The following is a 22,488-nucleotide window of genomic DNA, read 5'->3' on the forward strand; positions in this document are numbered from 1 at the left end:
CTCAATGTGGAATAAAGAGGGCCATCGAGATGAGTAAAAAAAAATAAATACAACAACTGGTTCATGAAGCAATTCCGAAGCTTCGTGCTCCTATCGATTTGACCGATCCTGCTTTTGATTCAGTAATGCGCAGTATAACGAAAAATGATGGAGGTTATCAGTCCTCAGCAAACTCCTCTATTTGCCATTTCCAGCGAGGATAAAGAATATATGCCTGTATTCTATTACTTTTGATAGAGTTTTGAATGGGTTGAGAATTGTAGATGATAACTGTACAAAATGGGATACTATAAATTGATCCTTAGAAGTACTCAGCGCGCTTCGGTTTGCTTGGATTCCGTTACACACGCACACACACACACGTGCATACACACATTTCATCAAATTGCAGGACACACATATTGACAATGGTGTGAAGCTTTTGAGAGCCCCTAGATAATAAATGTCATATCTGCCTCAAGCCCTTTCCCAAATAGATTGATTAGTCATCTCCTTGACGTGGGTGACTCATGTCTGTACACACACACACACACACACACACTAAGATGTGAGAACCCTCCCTCCTCCACTCGCACGTAAATTAGCGGCGGCTTTATCACACGTGCGCGCGCACACACACATCGACCTCCCGCGTCATCTCTGATGTTGATGCGGCCGCTCCTCCCGCTTCAATCTGATTTATTTATCCCTCCTCTTATCGTTGCTTTTTATGCTTCCATTCATCTCTCATCTCTCTCTTTATGCTGCCACTGAAAATGGGCACCATTGCGATTAATGTCTTTGATCCATTTGCCTCGTTTTCACTCTCTCTCTCTCTCGAGTTCCTTTTTTTTTTTTCCCCTAGTGCTGCCGGCTGCGAGTGAAATGGCCCAAAGCGACGCTATCGACACGATGAAATCAAAGTGTAATTCGGCGGTGTCTAATTGATTTAAAGTGGGTTTTATCCAGTCACGCTACAAGTTCTCCCAATGCTAATGAGGTTCTTCCTGTCGCTTCAGTAGTCGGGGTCTTCTTTTTTTTTTTTTTCTTGATAATGGCAAAATTTAAGACGTGAGCGTGTTTGTGTTTTGGTGGTGCCAAGCAGCAGCACAAGCACTTGTGTAAACACCGGACACAGCGCCTGATAATACTCCCCTTGTGGCCCCCGCTGCTCAGTACGGGTGTTTGTCGAGCAAGACAATGACTTTGTGCAAATGTTGTGTTGAAGCGGCTGCAGTCAGGTGCTGACAAACCCGATTAGGATTGCCAGGTAGCGCCATAAAAGCACGCATTTCCCCCGCTCGGGCTTTTTAGGGTTGGATTTGAACAGCTTATCCCGGCTGGCATGTGCGCCATTATCTGTGACACGACCACTTATTTGCTGCGTGCGTGTGTAAGCAACAAATCTTTGCTGTGTTAACTCTAAATCATGAGGTGTCAAACTTGTTTTCAGTGCGGGCTACTTCAAAGTTATCGATACCTTCCGGGGCCTTGTTTATAACGGTGAAACCACGTAAATTGAAAATTTGTCAGAATGTCACAGAAAAGGCAAAAGCGATGATTTTAAGGATTGGGTTTACGTTGGCTGCGGTTGTTTTGTTTTGTTGAATCGGGTACCGATTGGATTTTAATTTCATTTTAAAATGAAAAATGAACAGGAAAGGTGTTTTTAGGAAAGTACGTTAATAGTATGTCTTCTTTTGGCACTACTATTTGGTAATCGCCGGAGGGGTTTTTTCCCCCCTTCGTTAAAGGCAAAAAGCTTGGGAATTATTTCTTTTTTCTTATTATTTCACAGGGGTGTCAAACTCATTTTTGTAGTCATACTATCCTTCAGAGGGCCATTATGACCCAAATAAATGTATGAGCGTCTCATATTATATACTGTACAATAATCCCTCGCTACATCGCGGTTCGTTTATCGCGGCTTCAACACATCGCAGATTTTTTTCCAAACAAAAAAAATCAAATTTCACAAATTCAAAATAAACCTTCTAAATTGAGAAATGATGGCACGAAAGTTGCCCACACGCCACCAGAGGGCAGGGAGTGTCCACACAATTGCAGTACGTACACTTATTCTAATAACAAGAGTTCTAAAAACATATTTACAGTATTGTACCTTGTTATAAAAAAAATCATGGTAATAAAAGAGTTCTAAAACATATTTACAATATGTACCTTGTTATAAAAAAAGTGCACACACACACACACGATAAACGAGGGACTACTGTATAGGCTACACAACAAACTGATGAATAACTAGTTTTGAAATCAGAGACTATTAAGAACTGTTAACATTTTTAAAAAGGTGAAATTGAAATAAAAATAACTAGAAACATCTCTATTTTTTTCAAATTTAAGACAACTTGCAACTTGTCTTCACGGGCCAAATATAATGACACTGTGGGCCAAATTCAACCCCTGGGCCCAGAGTGTGACACCCCTGATCTAAGAAATCCGTGTCTAGCATTTTGTCTCCTCCTGTTGGTCTTTTTTTTTTTTTGTATGTCTCTTGTAAAACTGTGACGTGAATTTCGTTGCTCTGTACTCAGATGACAAAGTTTGTCTCTTCAGGTTCTGCGAGGTGGCAAAAGAGAACGGCATGGACGTCTTCCGGGTTTTCGATTCCCTCAACTACCTGCCCAACATGCTGCTGGGCATGGAAGCCGCCGGATCGGCGGGAGGCGTGGTGGAGGCCGCCATCTCGTACACGGGCGACGTGTCGGACCCCGCCAGACAGAAGTATTCCCTCGGCTACTATCTGGAGCTGGCGGAGGAGCTCGTCAAAGCCGGAACGCATATCCTTTGCATCAAGGTGGGGAAGTAGCATTGGTTCCGTTGGACCTTCATCTTTCGCCGTCTAGGACCGGTCCGACGAAGGCCAACATTATCGAGGCTTTTTCCACGTCTTTGGATTCCAGGATATGGCCGGCTTGCTGAAGCCCGAGTCCAGCAAGTTACTTATCGGAGCCTTGAGGGACCGCTTCCCGCACGTGCCCATCCACGTGCACACGCACGACACGGCCGGCGCCGGCGTGGCCGCCATGCTGGCGTGCGCGGAGGCCGGAGCTGACGTCGTGGACGTGGCGGTGAGCGAGATGGTTGTTATTTGGGGGAAGGGGATGAGTAACCACGTCTGCGCTCTCATCTGGCGGGGAAAAGCGCGACAGCGTCATTCCATTAACGTGAACAAATATGATTTTTCCTCATCTTTGCATAGTGAGATCAGAAAACATGCTCAAAAGCATTCGATGAACCAAGAAGCTGCTATTTGCAATTTGGACTTTTGAACATTTCAATCCTACTTGTTGATTCTACATTACAATAAAAGAAAAGTCGAGTTTATTTGCATTGTCTGGCTGCCGCCCAGATGAATTTTTCCCAATTTGTCTTTATGTCACATACCAACTCCGCTGTTTTTTGGATTCCCCAGGTTGACTCGATGGCCGGCATGACGTCTCAACCCAGCATGGGAGCCATGGTCGCCTGCGCCAAAGGAACCAAGATGGACACAGGTAAGCTCGTTCCAGTCCCTTAAAAAAAAAAAAAAGTGCGAGCGTGCCTAATGTGTTTCCCGAGCGCACGGGGGTGAACAAAAGCGAGCGCCTTGTGCAAGATATCAATCGTGGAAGGGTCGTTATTAATGATCTGGAACATGTCTGGGCCGGCAGTGATTTGCGTTTTGAGAGCATCCTTCCCACACGCTCGGGGAAAACAAGCAATCGATGAACGGCGCCGTGTTTCTTATTGTAGTCGTCGCTACGATCGGGCCAATTATGAAGGGGGAAAAAAAAAAACGGAGCTGGAGCCAAATAGTCATCAATAATAAAGACGTTCGCTGGCTTCATTAATGACATGATTTGAAGTTGTGCCTGGAAGGAAATGAAATGGCCTTAAATAAAGTTTGATTGTCGTAGAACCATAGCGAGATGGTGTTTTAAGACACTGGAATGTACATTTGGAGATTTTATTTGCGTAATTGTGACATGCGTTAAGATATGCCCTCTGCTGGCGAGGCTGCTTTAGAGCGCCTCGTTGTTGCTGTAAGTAAGCGCATCTCATGCAGGGAAAGTCGGAAAAGCCAGGAGTGGGAGTTTTTATTCTTCTTTTATTTTTAATAAAGTCTGATTTGACAGCCAACTTGGCTTTGGTGCCTCGTAGTCAGCTGCGAGTCTGCAGGTGTCATTGAGAAAACGTTCAATGTCAAATTGGGTATTTTTCTTATTTACAAAAAAATCAATTGACAAATGACCAAATTAGATTAATGAGTATAAATAAATAAATAAATTGTAAGGAACAATTTAACCAAAAAAACATTGATTTTTCTTATTTACAAAAAAATCAATTGACAAATGACCAAATTAGATTAATGAGTATAAATAAAAACATTTTAATGAATAATTTAAAAACATTGATTGCACCAGTTATTACAGGACTCTTGGGTAGAACTAAAGAACCAAGCGGGGCTCTCCGTGCTCTGTACTTTCCCTTGTTCTTATTTATAATTAAAAAAAAAAAAAAAAAAGCCAACACTCAAGGCTTTTTTGTGGCTTTCAAATCCTTTTTATCCAGAATTGAGTTTTTGTTATCAAATTCCATAAGGTACGACTTTGAATTTCAGTCCAAACCGTCACCTTGTGTGCTTGGTTTTTCTTTTGAAGGCCTTCCGCCTCTCATCTTTTCAGTCTCACCAAACAACGCGGCCTTGGATGCATCGAAATATTCTACGTTGCTGACCTTAGAGTGTTTCCATCAAACACATTATTTAGTTGTTGTCTTTTTTTTCCTCCATCTGGACTCTCGAGCAATAATGAGTAGTTTTCTGCATGCTCTGCTTCCTCTTTTCTGTCATCTCCCCCTCCTCCTCCTCGTCCTCCTCGGTGGCATAGCAATTAACAGCACTTTGCATGCACATTTCAGCATCCGCCCCCTTGGCAAGCACGAGCGTCACTATTTGTTTGTGGTGAAAAGTGATTGTTCATCCTTTTGTCTCCTCATTCAATTACTGGCACACTTGCGATTTGACATATTTATCCGGCAAAGCGGCCATTTGTTGCTCTTTCTTACTGACTGTGAAGATGATTTTGTTAAGGACAGCTGCCGAGACAGCGTCGCCGTTTGAAGACGCGCGGGCCAGTCAGCAACACGCGCGGCTCGTTTAGGTAAAAATGCAAGTATGCAGAAAGGCGTTCAAATCAATTATGTTGTACCTTTTCAGAAAAGGTGATTGCCAATTAGTCCAACCTGCCTTGGATTTATGCCAATAAAAAGCTGATAGGATTGTAATATCAAAGTCAAAGTCTGCTTTATTGTCAATTTCTTCACAAAGAGATCGGAATTGCGTTTCCTACTTTCCCAAGGTGACAAGACATATTACATCCAATTGGTCCATGGACAAACAAAACATTCAAGTAAACAATACAAAAAAGTAAAAATAATAAGAGCAACATAGTTGAAAAAGAGCTACTGTGCATAGTATATAGCTCAAAAGTACAGGAGGAGTAGTCCAAGTGGAGTAGCGCAAGGCAGCCAACGTGGCCCAAAAGGCCAGGACGTTATACAGCCGAGGGTAGAGGGGCGAGAGAGTTCAGGATCTTACCAGCCTGGAGTATGAAGCTGTTGGTGAGTCTGGTAGTGCGGGAGCGCAGGCTTCCCAGAGGGCAGTAGATCAAACAATCGTGGTCGCCTTGCGGGTGAGATGGGAAGTGTAAATGTCCTTCAGGGAGGAAGGGGAGTGAAGCACCAATAATATCCTCTCACAAAAACCATAGTTCTTAGAATAATATTTATTTTATTATTTTATTTTTTGGTTTTTTTTTTTAAAGATTATCGGTATCCCTCCAAAATTTCTATTATCGTAGTCGTACCTCTTTTTTTCACTTAAAAATCATATTATGTATATTACTTTTACTTAAATATAATGAAAAAAAAAATAAAAATATATATATATATATATATATATATATACATTTAAGCATTTTGTTTTTGCTTCATTTCCATGGACATTAAAAAAAAATGTGCTTCACTTTCATTTACATTGTGCTGCTCCTGGTGTGTGTGCACCGTCTCCACCAGGGGGCAGTATAATACAGACATTCAGAAATGCATGGTCACGATTTCACAGTAAGCCACATTAATAAAGTAAGTCCAAGAATACGTCTTATGTCCTTCAGTAGCGTTTGGGTGTGGGCAACGGTGGACAACAGTGTCCTCAGTCCACAAACGTGCGTAAGGCCACGAACGATATGTGACTGATGTGCAGCCGCCCCGATGCCGCCGTGATGGATGCGTGGGGGGAGGTTTAACCACACAGTCACAAATAAACATTGCCGCTGACTTCTACCTCCGGCTCCGTCATTGAACATTTAATGCGCCGTTAAGTTTTTCGGCATAAGGCTAGAAAAGTCTGCCTTGGTAATAATACAAATAAGTGGCCAAGCCACATTACTGCTTAGATCCTAAAAGGCATTTGAGGTTGGTTTCAAATTTGTGCCAGGTATCGCTCTGGAGAAAGTGTTTGACTACAGCGAGTATTGGGAAGTGGCTCGAGGCCTCTACGCCCCGTTCGACTGCACAGCCACCATGAAATCCGGCAACGCCGACGTCTACGAGAACGAGATACCCGGAGGACAGTACACCAATCTTCACTTCCAGGTGCCCCGTGGCTATTCTTAACCACTCGTCCCCACCCACCCGCACACGTTTGTTTTTGTTTTTTCCCCCAAGATCAATGAAGCGAAATGCCGTTTTAGTCTCACAGCTGACCTGTGAAATTGAACTGATGTAAACACAGGCCCCACTGTACGCCTTGCAGGTCCAGCCATGACAGTCTAATAATAGAGCTGCTTTTCCACCAGAAGACATGTTGATGTGTCCACAAAGTACAGAAAATGTCTTTGCTCTCTTCAGACCCGTTTTTTTCGCCTTCACAAGAGATCCACTACGTAAATGTCAGTTCAAACAAAGTATTGCAGTGTACTGCATCATAGTGACTGTGAGGTCACAGTAATTCTCTAAAGTGTACTAGTGGTACACTGGCTCCCTCTAGAGGTATATGAAAGAATCGCTACCTAAGGACAGGTCAGTTGTGTTTAACTTTTTCCAATACTCGGTGTTTTTAAACATTTAATTAGGTACAGTTGCTTGCATTGCATTTTGTTGGATTTGTTTTAGATATAGTTTTTTTATTTTTGCTTGTTTTAAGCACAGTGCTATTTTTTAAACAATGCATAATGTCATAGTAGCTTACAAAAATAGTTTTCAAGCCTTAGCACCACACAGGACCGCTACACTTCTATTTTTGGCGTCACAATGATGGTGAGACTAAGTTTCACCACCACTGCATTAGAAAGCAATTTTCAGCACTATGGACAGCTCCGACACACTTTGAGCTGTCCATGATTGTCTTTCTGGTGCAGTGCAGACTTTTTTTTTGCCATGGGCAAAAGAACATTAGAACAGAAGCTGACCCAGAATGTCCATCTTGCTCTCGCCCTTGTTGTTGTCGTTGTTGTGTGACCACAGGCGCACAGTATGGGCCTGGGGAACAAGTTCAAGGAGGTGAAGAAGGCCTACACCGAAGCCAACAAGCTACTTGGAGACCTCATTAAGGTGAGACATGAAGATGAACAGTGTAGTGCCGGGCTCACATGGTCGACATATCAGGTTAAATTTCAACATACGTTCTGTCGTTAAAACATAAATTTGCCTCTAAGTTCACTAGCGGAATGCTAACACATAATTGGGAACACCATAGACGGACTAACAAATAGCATTGCTGCTATGCTGTGTGTTAGGGCAACACTTTACAAGTGAATTTAATTATGAGCCTGAACCAAAAACTTGTAACTGGAGTTACAAGGAGCTCCGTCTGGGTTCTTGTTTATTTTTTTGCCCCCAAATCAATACTGTGCTCCCTTTTGGGACAGATTGTGTCTGTTCCATTTCATTGCACCCTGTGGTACAATGACAATAAAGCTCATCGGAGCTATTCTGAAGTGTATCACTTTTTAGTCTTTAAATTGCCTCCGGTTTCAGTTGCGCAACAGTCAGGCCTGTCTTTCTGCTCACTCTGTGAAGTGCCTTGCGATAGAGCGACGATTTGTGCACGTATTTGTCAGTATTCGCTCGTTATCGTTCTATCAGCTTCCTTATGTAATTAGAGGCCACACACACACACACACACACACACACACACACACACGGTTTCAGCACTCTTGCACCGGCTGCAGGACCGCACGTGGTCTCAGTCGGCCTTTCCTCGCTCCCATTTCTTTATTTTTCTCCTTCCTTCACTCCATCATCGTCTGCCGCTTGCACGCCGCCTCTATTTGGTCCCGACTCAGACGTCTGTCTAGCCCTCATTTTGATTAGACTCTGGGCTCGTATCTCTAATCTTCGCGTCGTTTCCCCCCACTTCGCCCGGCTCTCCCAGTGTCTCGTTATCGCGCTTGTCTGCTGTCTCCTCCTCCGGTGACAGGTACCATTCTTCACTGCCGCCACTTCCCTGCCTGGCTCCCTTGACGCTGTAAAAAGGGAGAGAGTTGTTTGTGCTCACACACACACACACACACACACACAAACTCACACACACACACACACAAAGGAGTGAAAAAGATGAACACAATCCTCAGGGTGGGTTTTAGGAGAAGGAAGACGAAGCACGGAGGTATTAACAGATACACCTAGCAGAGGTGAAAGTAAAAGCGATAACATCGCAGTATATGAGCATGTACGTGATATATATATATATATATATATATATATATATGTGTGTGTGTGTGTGTGTGTGTGTGTGTGTGTGTGTGTGTGTGTGTGTGTGTGTGTGTGTGTGTGTGTGTGTGTGTGTGTGTGTGTGTGTATGTATATATATATATATATATATATATATATATATAAATTGCAGGAAAAGGTGTTTTTAAAAAAAGCCAGCAAATTATATATATAAATGTGTGTGTGTGTGTGTGTGTGTGTGTGTGTGTGTGTGTGTGTGTGTGTGTGTGTGTGTGTGTGTGTGTGTATGTATATATATATATATATGTATGTATGTGTGTTTATATATATTATGTGTTTGTGTGTGTCTTTTCTTTGGTACTAATACTTTTTCCCTCCCTCGTGTGTGTATTATAGGCGCTGGTCGAGAACAAACACAGGCGCGCGTATGTTAAGATGATGAGTGTGTCAAGTACTTGATGTCTATGAGGAGCGAATCCAAGAGTGTATAAATGGGGGCGTTGAAGTGCGCGCGGGGTGACAGATGAGATGAGTGACGAGTGAGCACAGTGTGTCGCCGCTGTCAACAATTTGTCTGTATTGAAGTGCATGAAAAGACACATGTCGACCAAAAAAGCAAGTAGAAATCTACAATGTTGTGGATTATTACTGCAACAGATTGTAATATTCAAGGAAAGAGGTCTGTAAGTGAAGAAAGGGAGTGTTTTAGTGTTATGACAAATGCTGCTAGTAAGCAGCCAGGGAGAAAGTCATGATTCCTAAAGACACATGAGAAAACAAAAGGCAATGGTCCTTTTACTTTGCAATAAATAAGCAAAGATTAGCCTTAGGAAATGCTGATAACGTTGGAGAAAGGGAAACTTGGGATGCACAGTCACGCTTTGACTTTAGTGTGTTTTTTTGTTTTTGTTTTTTTTTTTACTTGCTAAAGTCGCATAATGGCCACTCTGAAGGTTTTAGCCGCCTCTTCCGATACCTCGAGCATTCCTGCGAACAAGTGTTTCTAAAACAAAAAGGGAAAAGACCATTTAATTGGCTCGAATTCACAAATTAAAAAAAAAAAGCTTTGATAAGGTATCCAGAGATGACACCTGTCACCGACACTTGGATGCACCGAGTGAAACCTGGAGTTAACATTCCGTTCACTTCTGCAACAAAGCCGCTTTGTCTTGCGAGAGCCGATTTCATTTTTGTTGCCGAGTCAACTGCTCGTCTTTCGTGACCCACTTAGCGACGGGAGACGGATGCGCTCGTCCTCTGTAACGGATGCCAGCGATATTTGGGTGCCTGTCCAGAAATATTCTTCTCATCGCCGTTATGCAAATGATTAGCATCACGATCTTGCCGGCTCAACTGTCGGTGTGTTGTCCTTCAGGTGACACCGTCCTCCAAGATTGTGGGGGACCTGGCTCAGTTCATGGTCCAGAACAACCTGAGCCGCGCCGAGGTGGAGGAGAGGGCCGACGAGCTTTCCTTCCCTCTGTCCGTAGTGGAATTTCTTCAGGGTTACGTTGGGATACCCCACGGAGGATTCCCGGAGCCCTTTCGATCCAAGGTAATCCAACCTCTTCCTAAACGCACACACGCGCTTCACAACATGGGAAAATACACAAAATACATTTTATTAAAACATTTTCAAATTAGTTTTACACTTCCCACGTGCTTTATTGAAAGTCACTTTTGAAACATTCCAATGAATTGGAACACTCAATGTATGTTTTAAAAGTACTACGCATGCCTGGTGCGGTGGTCAGCGTGTGAGTGTGAGCTGTGGTCTAGTACAGCAGCGCTTGCATTAGTTTCCTCTTTCATTTTGTGGTAAACCTTTCCTCCGACAATCAACACAAGCTGAAAAGTGTGTCGGAGACTCATAATGAGTGAGTGAGATAATATAATTTCTTTTATTCACTTGCGGTAGATGCCAATACCGATATTTAAATTAAACTTTGATTAATCTGACAATCATTCAAAAAATAAATACAATAATTTATGTTTTGGGGCCACTTAATGCTTAGAAAAGAAATGTATTAAGGGCAGAATATTTGACTTTTTCTACAATACTTGACTTCTTTAACTTCAACAGAAACAAAAGTCCGTTGATTTGTTTTGGGGCGGTAGGAATGTTTTAATGTCATATAACATTATAATATATAATTTATAACATAATTATAATATATATTAATATTTAATGTAATTTTGTGCACGCAAAGCACAAGATATGGCATCTTTATGATGGCTAAAATAGTAGGCGGGCACATTACATCAAACGACATCAGTCCAGCGTTTTGTTTTGTTTTTCTTGGGGGGGGGTTGTGGGTTTTTTTTCTCTTCATACAAATACCCCCACCCCCCCAAAAAAGAAAAGTGGCCCCTGTTGTTTTGTTCTTAAACATATCTTTGAAGAGTATGAACTCATGGACCTTGCGTGAGAGTGCGCTCTTTAATAATTGCAAAGGAGCAAGCAAACTGCTTTTGTCTTCATTTGTTCGAGGTACCTCTCGAGGACGCGGCGTCGATAACAAGCGGGAACTTCAGCGGCGCGGTCGCTTCTGAAGTGTCGACGTGACACATACGTTGAGTCAGCTGCCGTCGAGCCGCCAAAGCCGCGCGTGACTAATAGCTCACCGCCGCCGCGCCTGGGCGAGAACCTGCTCATATGTCATTTTAGCAACACGGAAGCAGAAGTGCTTTGAAGGAGCGATTTTTGAAATTTCTTAGCGTCTCGTATGATGGTCCGAGTCAAAGTCAGGTTAAAGCTTTTCATGGAAAGGCGAGAAGTATGCCGTGAACTTTCCCAGCTCTTATCACATCACAAAGTCTTGCGAATCCCATGAGGCTTTTCCTTTTGACATGAAACGTCTGGGCTCTTTTTCCAGCTCAATAAAAAACGACTCAAACAAGTCTTCACTTTGTCTAGGTCCTCAAGTCGCTCCCCCGCATAGAGGGCCGCCCCGGCGCCTCGCTGCCACCGATGGACTTCGAATCCTTGGAGGAGGGTCTACGGGCGACGCACGGCGATGACATCACCCCCGAAGACGTCATGTCAGCGGCCATGTATCCTAAGGTGTTCCAGGAGTTCAAGGAATTCACTGGTGGGTTAGGATGACCAATAATAATGATGATGTTTTCGAATTATTCATTTAATTATTTATTTATAGACGCGTTTATACAAATCCTGCGTGCACACACACACACACACATCTTTATGCAACATATTTGCTATTGTTTGTCCTCTTCTGCAGCTAACTTTGGGCCAGTGGACTGTCTCAGCACCAGACTCTTCCTGGATGGACCAAAGATCGCCGAGGAGTTTGAGGTAATGTTCCACACTGTGAAGCTTTCAACTTGAATTAGAATTCAGCGGAACCGCCACTGCCCTTGACCTCTGACCCCATAAGATCCAAAGAGGAAGTAATTGGGATTGTTGTTGTTTGTTGCAAGTGCCTTGACAAGTGTGAGTGGGCTGATAAATGAGTGGTTGCCCAAAGTGTCGCATGCTTTTCATGTGTCGAGCTCAATCGACTCTGGAGTCGATCAAGCGCCTCCCCCTACCCCCCCTCCTCCTACTTTCTCCCTCATGTTAACAAAATAGTTCACATCTTCATTCCAGTCAGGCAGTCATCCATCATTTATTTATTTATTAATGTACTTACTTACTTACTTACACCTGCAGCAACATTTAGTCCTCATATGTGATATGAACACATTCACATCCGCCTTAATGAATAATTTCCTCTTTTTTTCCTCCCCACAATATCAATATTTTCATCACGGGTTCGGCGTGCCCACGCCACATTATCGTGCGCGCGTGCATCATTTGACGGCAGCAGGGCACCAGGTTGATGTTAATTGATTTTTATATTGCTCGGGACCCAAGGAGCAGAACTCGGGCGCTGCCGCGTTATCAAAGATTCAACAGTTGCATCGATCGCTCAGATATGCTATTGACCCAAAAGTACGAAGCGCTAACACGCCACACAAGCATTCCAATGGATTTGATTGTTTCTCCACACTTGCTTTTTACGCTCTTTGCGCTTCAGTCATTGCAGGTAAACAATGAGCCTTATGTTGTCATGACGATGGGTTATTCCCACCGGATGGCGTCCTATTAGCGGCAGCGAGGAGCGAGAGACGGACTGAAAGCGTGTCAAAAAAAAAGTGACAACTTTTTGCTTTTTCACAAGCGTCGCTTTATGGCCTGTGAAAGGAGGCGAGGGAGACAAATGGCACTGCAAAGAAAAAGGCGCCCCTAGTCTTCCGAGCGGAGAGCAAATCATCTACTTGTCATGGTCTTTCTGCAACTTTCCCATTCTACAAAGGAGGAACATCGGCTTATCTGTCATCTTTTGTTGCCATTTTGGGGGCCATCCAAACTGAGATCCACTACAAAGGTGATATTAAAATAAATAAATAAATAACTATTACAAAGCCGCCAACAACAAGGCGCTCTAAATCGCCCACCCCCGTCCAACGAACCGACTCCCAACGATCGAACGAATCGAAATGATTGAGTTCTAAGTGCTAGTTTGCGAATCCGCAACTTGTTGACATGCGAGGTGCCTCTGGCGTCATTTCACACTTCATTTCCAGTCCCTCGCAAATCTGGTCCAAAATGCGGCATGTGGCGTGCACGCATCCACACCGCTGTCAGTCACCCACACGTACGGGCTAATAAAAACCTCCACTTGGCCGGCTTTGAGCCGGTGATTCAGTATCATTTTAACCATGTTTGACAGAAATGTAAACTTAGATTTGCATAAACATGAGTCGGACATACACGTGCTGTCACTTGATATATTTGCAGACAACGGCACGCATTCGTGATTTCGCCATCTTATTCTGGGACAGCTTTTTAATAAGGTCGCCTCCAGTTTAGTATCAAACCTGTTTTGAGTCAGAGACGCCATGAGAGCCCAACGTGTTGTTAGCTTAGCGCTGGAGGACGCTCCTGTGTTTGCTCACAGCGTTAGACAAACACGCCCGACTCGACGTACAATGAAAGGATCTTCTGAGCATTATTGCACGCTTCTTGACTGTTTAGGCAAAAAAAGGGAAATTATGAGCTGGCTGTTTTGCACGTTGCACTTGACTGTGTTGAAAAGAAAAGCAATCACATGCGAGATTTCATTTGTCACCTCTCGAGTGGAGAATAACAATGCGGGGGCTGATGAAGCCGGAGCTTCTCACGCCAGTCGATGCTGATGTTTACCTTTGTGGCACTCGCACTTTAATTGGTCTGCCGGCTTGATGAGAATGGCAGGCAAAGGCGCATATTTATTTATTTATTTATTTATTATTTGTATTTATTATTTTTATTTCTGGCTAACTCCCGACTAACTCTGTACCGGTCCGTCGTGGTGAAGAGAGAGCTGAGTCAAAAGGCAAAGCTCTTGATTTACCGGTCGATCTACGCTCCTACCCTCACCTATGGTCACGAGCTATGGGTCGTGACCGAAAGAACGAGATCCAGGATACAGACGGCCGAAATGAGTTTCCTCCGCAAGGTGTCCGGGCTCTCCCTTAGAGATAAGTTGAGAAGCTCGGTCATCCGGGAGAAACTCAGAGTAGAGCCGCTGCTCCTCCGCGTTGAGAGGAGCCAGATGAGGTGGCTCGGGCATCTCATCAGGATGCCTCCTGGACGCCTCCCAGGGGAGGTGTTCTGGGCTTGTCCCACCAGTAGGAGACCCCGGGGACGACCCAGGACACGCTGGAGAGACTATGTCTCTCGGCTGGCCTGGGAACGCCTTGGGATCCCCGGGGAAGAGCTGGATGAAGTGGCTGGGGAGAGGGAACTCTGGGAGTCCCTCCTAAAGCTGCTGCCCCCGCGACCCGACCCCGGATAAGCGGAAGAAGATGGATGGATGATGGATGAATAAAATAATAGGAACATTACTTTATTTTTTATTTTTTTTATTGGTTTTATTTTTTATAATAATTCTAAAGCACGTTTGTTGGTCTGTGCGGCAACATCTTATGTTCCGCCCTCGGCCTGCAGGTGGAGCTAGAGAGGGGTAAGATCCTGCACATCAAGGCCCTGGCCCTGGGTGACCTGAACAAGGCCGGCCAGAGGGAAGTCTTCTTTGAGCTTAATGGACAGCTGAGATCTGTGCTGGTCAAAGACACAGTTGCCATGAAGGTACGACGTGATGGATTGCGCTGAAAAGAGAACGAGAGAGACGGATAAATGATCGGTGCGGCGTAAAAAGAGGATGAATTGCTCCAAGTAAACAATGAGGACGTGTATTAATGGCCAGAGAGCTTTGCGATGATGACGTTCTATTTCTCCTCGCACCTGTAAGCACATTTGTACCAATGATGGATGCTTGAAATCTTCCCCTCCAGGAGATGAAGTTCCATCCCAAGGCCCAAAAGTCCATCAAGGGTCAAGTGGGTGCACCCATGCCCGGAAAAGTATTGGAGGTCAAAGTGGCAGTAGGCGACAAGGTCAGTTGTTGCCAGACACGAGCCCACGCAAGATTTTGGGGGGTGCGGTGGGAAGTATGTCACAAAGTCCTTGAGTACTGTGATTGAGAATTTATAGAAAACTAAAAGTTGTTTCATCATCATGCTAATTTTGCTAAAGCTAAATGACAGAAAATTCAAACTCAAATAAATACCAGCAAACTAACTCCTAGAAAAGCCTACAAAATCCAATTAACTCCAACAAGGATCCTACAGACTCAACTAACCAACAATTAGCAACTACCTAATTAGATCCAAACTAACTCCTAGAAACTCCCAACTCACGCCTGGTTGAGTCCCAACTAGCTCCCACAAACCCCAAACTAACTCTAAGTCCCAACGAGTTCCCACAAACTCCCGACTACTACAAACTCCCAACCTCAACATACTATTGACGAAATCCCGACTAACATCTACAAAATCACAGCTAACTCCCAACTGAGTCCCTACTTAGTCTTCAATGACTCTCTACTAAGTCATTCAAACACCAACAAACTCAATGAACTCCAACTAACACTAAAGAAAAAACAAAAAAAAAACACTCAAATAGATTCATAACTACTTTTTAAGTTTTTCTACTTTTGACGTTCCTTAACTATGTGTAACTCTACTTCAGTACACAATGCAAGTACTTTTCCAAGTTGTGGTGCTGACTGACGCCGTTGTTTCTTATTAGGTGGAAAAAGGGCAGCCTCTGTGCGTCCTCTCCGCCATGAAAATGGAGATGGTGGTCAACTCGCCGCTGTCTGGCACCATCAAGGCGGTGCACGTCGTCGCCGACTCCACCTTGGAGGGCGACGACCTCATCCTTGAGATTGAGGAGTAGAGTGAGAAGGTCTGTTGAGTGGGGTGGAGGGCAGGGGATAGGGGGATTATGTCTAGTTTGCTGCAAGTGAGTTGCGGGCTTTATTTTTACATACACATAGCCAGAAAGATGTAGAGTAGAAACGCACAGTAATGTATACAATGTAAAATAGTAATTATTTAGTTATTCTCCAGTATGAGGACTAGTTTTGCCTGAGCTACATTCCATCACTCGTCTTAAACTAAAACACGCGCAACACTACCTTGCAATCAAATGTTATCAGCACACCGATGATTTGCAATGATAAGACGGAGCGAGTAGGCGCCGCTTAATGCCGTCGGCTTGACTCATTCCTTTTCCGTCATCTCAAAGGTATCGGCGCTTTCTAATCATTAGGCTTTCGTGTCAAGTGCATTCTGGGAATGTGTGATAGTGGTCGGGAGGTTCGTTTGGGCCATATTCCAGCTGGTCATCACGGTAAAGGTCGCGTTACTGTATCAGTAACATCAGCGAGCGCTCGTTAATCCCCATCACGTCGGAGTATAGACTTTACGTGGCGTAAACAAAACAAGGCCCCGATGTGAGGCAGACTCGCTGTGTTGCCACCCCCCCCCCCCCTCCATGAAGCTCTGCTGATTCATTTCTTCGTTAATACTCTGTCAAGTGATGTGAAATTAGCCGGACTAATAAGAGACTCTGGAGACCCCCGGCAGCAGCGGCGCGGCTCCGATTCTTCTTGTGCCCTTGCATACATTAGCCTAATTGTGCGTACGCAAGCAAATTTCCAAGCGGCTCCCGCCATGCTGCACCTCCAGAGGTTGAAAAAGTGAAACTAAACGAAATGGCATATTGACAAACACAGAGGCATTAAAGCATGTGGAGGAAATACGTAACTATGCACCAATGGTAAATTCAAACACCCATGGCCCCGCCCCCTTTCCTCCCCTTCAGTGCCGCTTCCGCCACAATCTCCCCTCGACATCACGCTAGTATACGGTTGGCCGGCGCCGTCGCCGACCTGAACACTGGGCTCCATCCTCGCCAGCCTCTGCTCGTCAGGTCATCAAATACTTCTAACGTTACGCCATCTACTGGTCAGTTACTGTCATGTATGTGTTGTTGTTGTTGTTGTTTTTTATCTCTATATAGTTATATCCACGCAGACAAAATGTTTACGCTTTCATAAGCAAAATATTTTGCAAAAATGTTAGTTTACATTTGCTGAAGGTGCCCATGCCTAGCCTGTACTGGATTAGAAGCACAACTGAAACAACAAAGACACTAAAATAAAATAATAATAGAAAAATTTAAAAAAAAAAGGGAAATGATTACATATCGAGAGCTCTAATTGTAATCGTTGTCTTTACCTACGAATAAAAGTGAATGAACGAAACCTCTCGGTATCTGTGTCATATATTTAGAGCCAGATGAGCAAAGAAACACAACGCTCAAGTGCTGGTGTGTCCACTCTGCGTTCTTTTGAGGGGGTTTTTGTATTATGGCTTGGCTCCACCCCCGCGCGAGACTGACAGGACGTTCCCGCGCGGCCTGATGATGAATGAGGATGCCCCTTGCAGCCTTGCAGGGTATCTGCTTAAATACCGACGGAGCGCACTGAATCAATCACGCCTGTCGCCCGAGCGACTTCATCGATCAGCCGTCCGACAATCACTAGGATGGCGTTTTTGCGGCTTGTTTGGGACGCCGTGCGGCTAATGACACGTTTGCCGCTCGTTCGGGCGGAAGACGAAGAAAGAACGGGGATGTTCGAAGACGAACCGGCAAGGCCGGTAATTGGTCTGACCTTGCTTCAACTTTTGTTGTCACCGTGATTGACATGTTGACGTTTCACCCTCAGCGGCTTGAGTTTATTTTAGTATTGTCCTTTGACAAAACGTCTTTCATAAATGAACTTAGCTTGGCAGACAATGAATAATACTTTCAAAAAGAAACTTCAAGATTGTCATCACCTCTTTTTAATCAAACCACATAAGTGAGGAACATCTGACAGCTTAATGCTAACAAGAATGCCAAATGCCATACATATGCTAATGAAACTAGCATCACTGTTGTAGTTAGCCATTTGACAAAATGTCTTTCACAAATGAACGTACGTTGGCGGACAGTGAATAATACTTTAAAAAAGAGGCTTCAAGATTTTCATCACCTTTTTAATCAAACCACGTAAGTGAAGAAAATCTGCTAGCTTAATGCTAACCCACAATATGCTATATGGAACTAGCATCACTGTTATAACTTTAACTCTTTAAACAACGAGTATTTGACCACAATATTCTCACAGGCATATATTCTTTATCCTCTGAGGAATGAGTAACATCATTGCAGATTGATAGGGAGTTGTGATCCCGCCCCCGCCTCCTTCTATGTCTCGAGACACCTCTGCACACCACCATGCGGGGGGGACGTAAGCACGAGAGAGCCCCGAGACGGACGAGTGTGTGTTTTGTCTGTCCCTGTGCGTGCGTGTTGTGTGTGCCTCCACTTTGAGAACAGTGCGCTGTTACCGTGGCAACAGGCACATTCAGGCCAAAAGGATGCTGTTTGGGGAAGAGCGCACAATTCTTTTTTTTATCTGTGACACAGTACGCACACACGTGTTTCACTGACGGAAAAGAAAAAAAAAACGTCGATATTTCTGACAGGACCCCGTATAGCAAATGAACCCATGGCCACAAGTGAAAAGCATGGCTGCAGTAATATGTTTAGAATGGGAGTGTAGTTGTAAGACGTAAGTTTAATCATATGAGGCCGTTAGTGCGGCGAAATATGATTTAGTACAGTCTGTCACTTGTTATCAGCTCCAGCACACCTCTTAAGATGACACACTGCTTCGTGTTATCGCTCCATCTGCACTCTGCTGGGATTAAGCCCCCACCCCCCCATATTGTCCTAATTAGAAACTGTTCAAAAAACTTCATATCTGTCATGAGATTTTTGTTTGTTTGCAATAACCGTCTCGCCACTCCGTAACCTTTAACTAAACCCTTTTTCCCCAAAAGATGATTTCATCTTTTCCGATCATAACGACAGGACGTCAGGTCCCACTTGGAGGAAGGAAAGGAGTTATTTTGACACTGTTAGAAGTTTTCATGTGATCAAAATTGCCATGATATGGTGGGGGGTCCCTCAAGGGTCAATCCTTAGGCCCCTTTTGTTCAGCTGCCCTTCGGTCCAAATCATCACAATGCCAATGATTAACATTGCTTAATTAACCAACATTCCCTTCAACTAAAAAAAAATAAAATAAAATAAAAAAACAACCCCAAAACCAAGGAATTGTTTTGAGCAATAAAGAAATAAGGATTGCGGTTATTTAACACAGAGTCACTGGCTTGAAGACGCATTTCTAAATGGGAATGACTGTAAATCACATTTAGTTCTTCAAAAATCTTTCCAGTAAGACTTTATTGTGGTGTACAAGATCTCCACACTTTGTCTCTCAAGTGCGAATGAGGCAGGAGACGTGCAGCTCCCAATACAATTAGATATCGGCGTCCCGGCCAAGCCTCCACGGTGGTGTGTTGCATCCGGAAAAGTCAACCAATTTGTGACGCCAGGCCGAGGCTGCTCTGTAAAGCGCTGGATTGCCACCGTGACATTATTTGCTGACCAGATTCACATTTTGCAAGCCGAGAGGGAGCGTATATTTTAACACAAACAATGCAGCAAACATATAAAATAGTCCACCCATATATTCTTTACTCCTCAGAAGCTGTCATTCTTCACAGAAGATGGGAGATTTCTGTCAGCTAAATGCTGCCCCCAAGTGGCTGAGTTGATTTTCAATGTTTTTTTCATAATACTCAGAATAGAAAATAAGAATGAGTAATTAATAAAATTGTATGTGGCTACATATGATGTACATACCAGCACCAGTCAGTGACTTTCAAGACTATCAGTGTAGTTTTCAGATTTTGGTCTACTGAGCATCTTTTGTGTTTTGACCACTTATTGGCACACAGTTTGCGTTTTTTCGCAGATGGCGTTCACATTGTGCGCCCAAGCAGTCTTTGAGCTTGTGGAAGAACATCCAGCAAGGCCCGCAGCAAACAACATCAATATTCAAGCGCTCCATTTTTTATCAGCAGAGCACCTCGGGGGAATCTGCCGTTTACCCAAAACAAAATGTTAAAGCTGCTAATATCTGACATTCTTTTATTTGATAGTAGTCGCTCTCACCAGGCCAAGTTCGGGTTCAGATTTGATTCAACCAAATACATTGAGTTTATTTTGGAAAAATGTGACTTTTGTTTACAAATTAGGAAAAATTTGTGGTAGGGATGAACCCAAAAAGTTTAGTTTGAAACCACGGTTTGAATCAGTCAAAAAATTGTTGAGAAAAAAAAAAAAGAAACCCTGAATCGTAATCATTTGCTTTTATTTTGAAATGTTTACAACAACAGTGACAAGCAACATTATTTCTGAGCGCAATGATTGATTAATATACTGCAATCAGTACTCAAAAATGCAACAACTGGATATAAATCGACATGATATACAGTGAATTGTAGATGCAGTAATGGATCGTAGAAACAGTGAAAGCCAACGACATTTTTCGGACAGCAGTGATCGAGTCAAAAACTGCAATCAGTCATCAATAAAAAATCCAATAACGGGATCTAAATTGACAGTGAATTGAAAATGCTGTAACATACCATAGAAAATGATGGAAAATACCGGATTACCCTTCCAGTGACATTTCTACAGTCTCAGACATCAGTAACATCGCTCTCTATTGATTCAAAAATTCATTATTTGTAATCATTCAATCTATCAAAGTTTGGTTTTTTTTTGTTCAACTGGAATAAAACAAAAAGCCGTCAAGTCTGGGCTCGCTTTTTAAAGGGCGATGAGGACAAGACAACACGACACGAATAATAACTAAACGATGGACTAGAGCAATAACTGACTTTGGACTTTCATTCCAGCTTCAAGATTGAGTTCTTTGAAAGCGCTGGAATTTCTGTACAATGTGTTTTGCTCTTTGAGTCAGTAACTTTACGAAAAGGCAGTCAAAGTTGTGAAGCAGAAATTGAGCAAACCGACAAGAATGAAGTTGGCCCAATTCACTTTTTTGCTAAATTGCGTCACCTGCATGACTTGACTTGGGCATTAAAGGCCATTAGCCAGAGAGCATACAAGAGATAAACAAGTCCATTTCTTATTTATGAGATAATCATCAAACACTTCCAAGGTGCTGAATCATTTCAGGGACTATTGCACATGTCTAAAAATGGCGGAATTTCAGTCCAATTGTTTCATTCTGACCCTCGGGCAGAGAAAAGTTTGTTTATTACTCAAGTGCTGCCCACGTCAACATCCAACAGACAGACAGACAGACAGACGTGAGAAATAACACTCACAAAAAGTCAACAAGGCACATTTTTCACAAGATAATCATCAGCCAGTTTCAAGATGGTGAATATTTTCAAGGACTGTTGCACACATCTAAAAACGGAGAAAATTCAGTCCACCTCTGTCATTCTGCATGCAACTCGGGGAGAGAAGAGAAAAGCTTTTTCTCTCTCATTTTCTGCCCACAGGATGGCGCAAGAGGTCAACAAACTTGTTTTTTTTTCTCCATCAATTGCCAAAAGATACATTGGGAATCTATGCAAAGGAAGACGTGTTGGAATTTCACGCCTCTTGTAACTTGGCTACAGAATAACCCCCGTGACTAACACTTCCTCTAAAGCCTACCACACACCCTCCAGCGCAAAGGCGCCTCCTCGAGAGCGCGCTGGAGCGCGACTTTTTCCATTTGCCGCACACTTGACACACGTTCAAATGTATTGATTTTCTTTGTTTGTTTGTTTGTTTGTTTGTTTGTTTTATTGGAGAGAAACGCAATGTATGGTTGCGAATATCAAAGCCAATAGTGGTGCTATTGTGTCGCTATATGCGCTTTGTTGATTTTGTTTGGAGGGATGCCACGTTAACATCAAATATCTTTTTTTAATTGTATTTTATTTGATCACTTGTGCTTATCGTCTCATTGGAAAGCACACTGATAAACGACTTTTTTTTTGCAGACCGGCGGACATGGTCATTCCAACGGAAGAGGATTAGGGCCAGTGAAGAAAAAAAAAAAACGAGGGGAGAATTCTGACTTTAAAGTCAGAATTCCCCATTTCTGACTTTAGAGTCAGAATTCTGACTTTATTCTCAGAATTCTGACTTTAAAGTCGGAATTCTGACTTTATTCTGAGAATAAAGTTTGTCCAAAACAACTGCTAAAATGCCCAAAGAAGCCATAGTTGAGAGAAATTCAGCCACTTTTTAACCCAGCAGCGGATCTGCACTGCCACCCGAACCATAAATGCGTCCTTCCAAAGTTACAATTAGAGCAGAACATTTTCTTTGGCGTACTCACCGGCTGTGCAGCTGTACAACATCCATCCAACGCAAGATAGGACCAGCGCCAGGCGCGCAGCCGGCGGGGTCATCTTGGCTTCGGAAGCCCACCAGAGATCTATTGAACGCAC

The 22,488-nt window shown here is 43.5% G+C and overlaps 1 protein-coding gene across 1 annotated transcript in view; it reads left to right on the forward strand.

The window, feature by feature from the left end:
- The window catches only part of LOC147060121 (pyruvate carboxylase, mitochondrial-like), a 116,204-nt gene extending 98,829 nt beyond the window's left edge, over positions 1 to 17,375 (forward strand). The window contains exons 17-27 of the mRNA XM_085933307.1: positions 2,557 to 2,797; positions 2,904 to 3,071; positions 3,416 to 3,497; positions 6,479 to 6,636; positions 7,507 to 7,593; positions 10,091 to 10,270; positions 11,633 to 11,807; positions 11,958 to 12,031; positions 14,711 to 14,851; positions 15,058 to 15,159; positions 15,854 to 17,375. Of these exons, the coding sequence (XP_085789433.1) occupies positions 2,557 to 2,797; positions 2,904 to 3,071; positions 3,416 to 3,497; positions 6,479 to 6,636; positions 7,507 to 7,593; positions 10,091 to 10,270; positions 11,633 to 11,807; positions 11,958 to 12,031; positions 14,711 to 14,851; positions 15,058 to 15,159; positions 15,854 to 16,003 (1,558 nt within the window). The 3' untranslated portion in view covers positions 16,004 to 17,375. The remainder of the gene's footprint in view (positions 1 to 2,556; positions 2,798 to 2,903; positions 3,072 to 3,415; positions 3,498 to 6,478; positions 6,637 to 7,506; positions 7,594 to 10,090; positions 10,271 to 11,632; positions 11,808 to 11,957; positions 12,032 to 14,710; positions 14,852 to 15,057; positions 15,160 to 15,853) is intronic.
- The last annotated feature ends 5,113 nt before the right edge of the window (positions 17,376 to 22,488 follow it).

This window comes from Syngnathus leptorhynchus, chromosome 2 (assembly GCF_054491065.1).
Source record: "Syngnathus leptorhynchus isolate UIUO chromosome 2, UIUO_Slep, whole genome shotgun sequence".
Taxonomy (NCBI): domain Eukaryota; kingdom Metazoa; phylum Chordata; class Actinopteri; order Syngnathiformes; family Syngnathidae; genus Syngnathus; species Syngnathus leptorhynchus.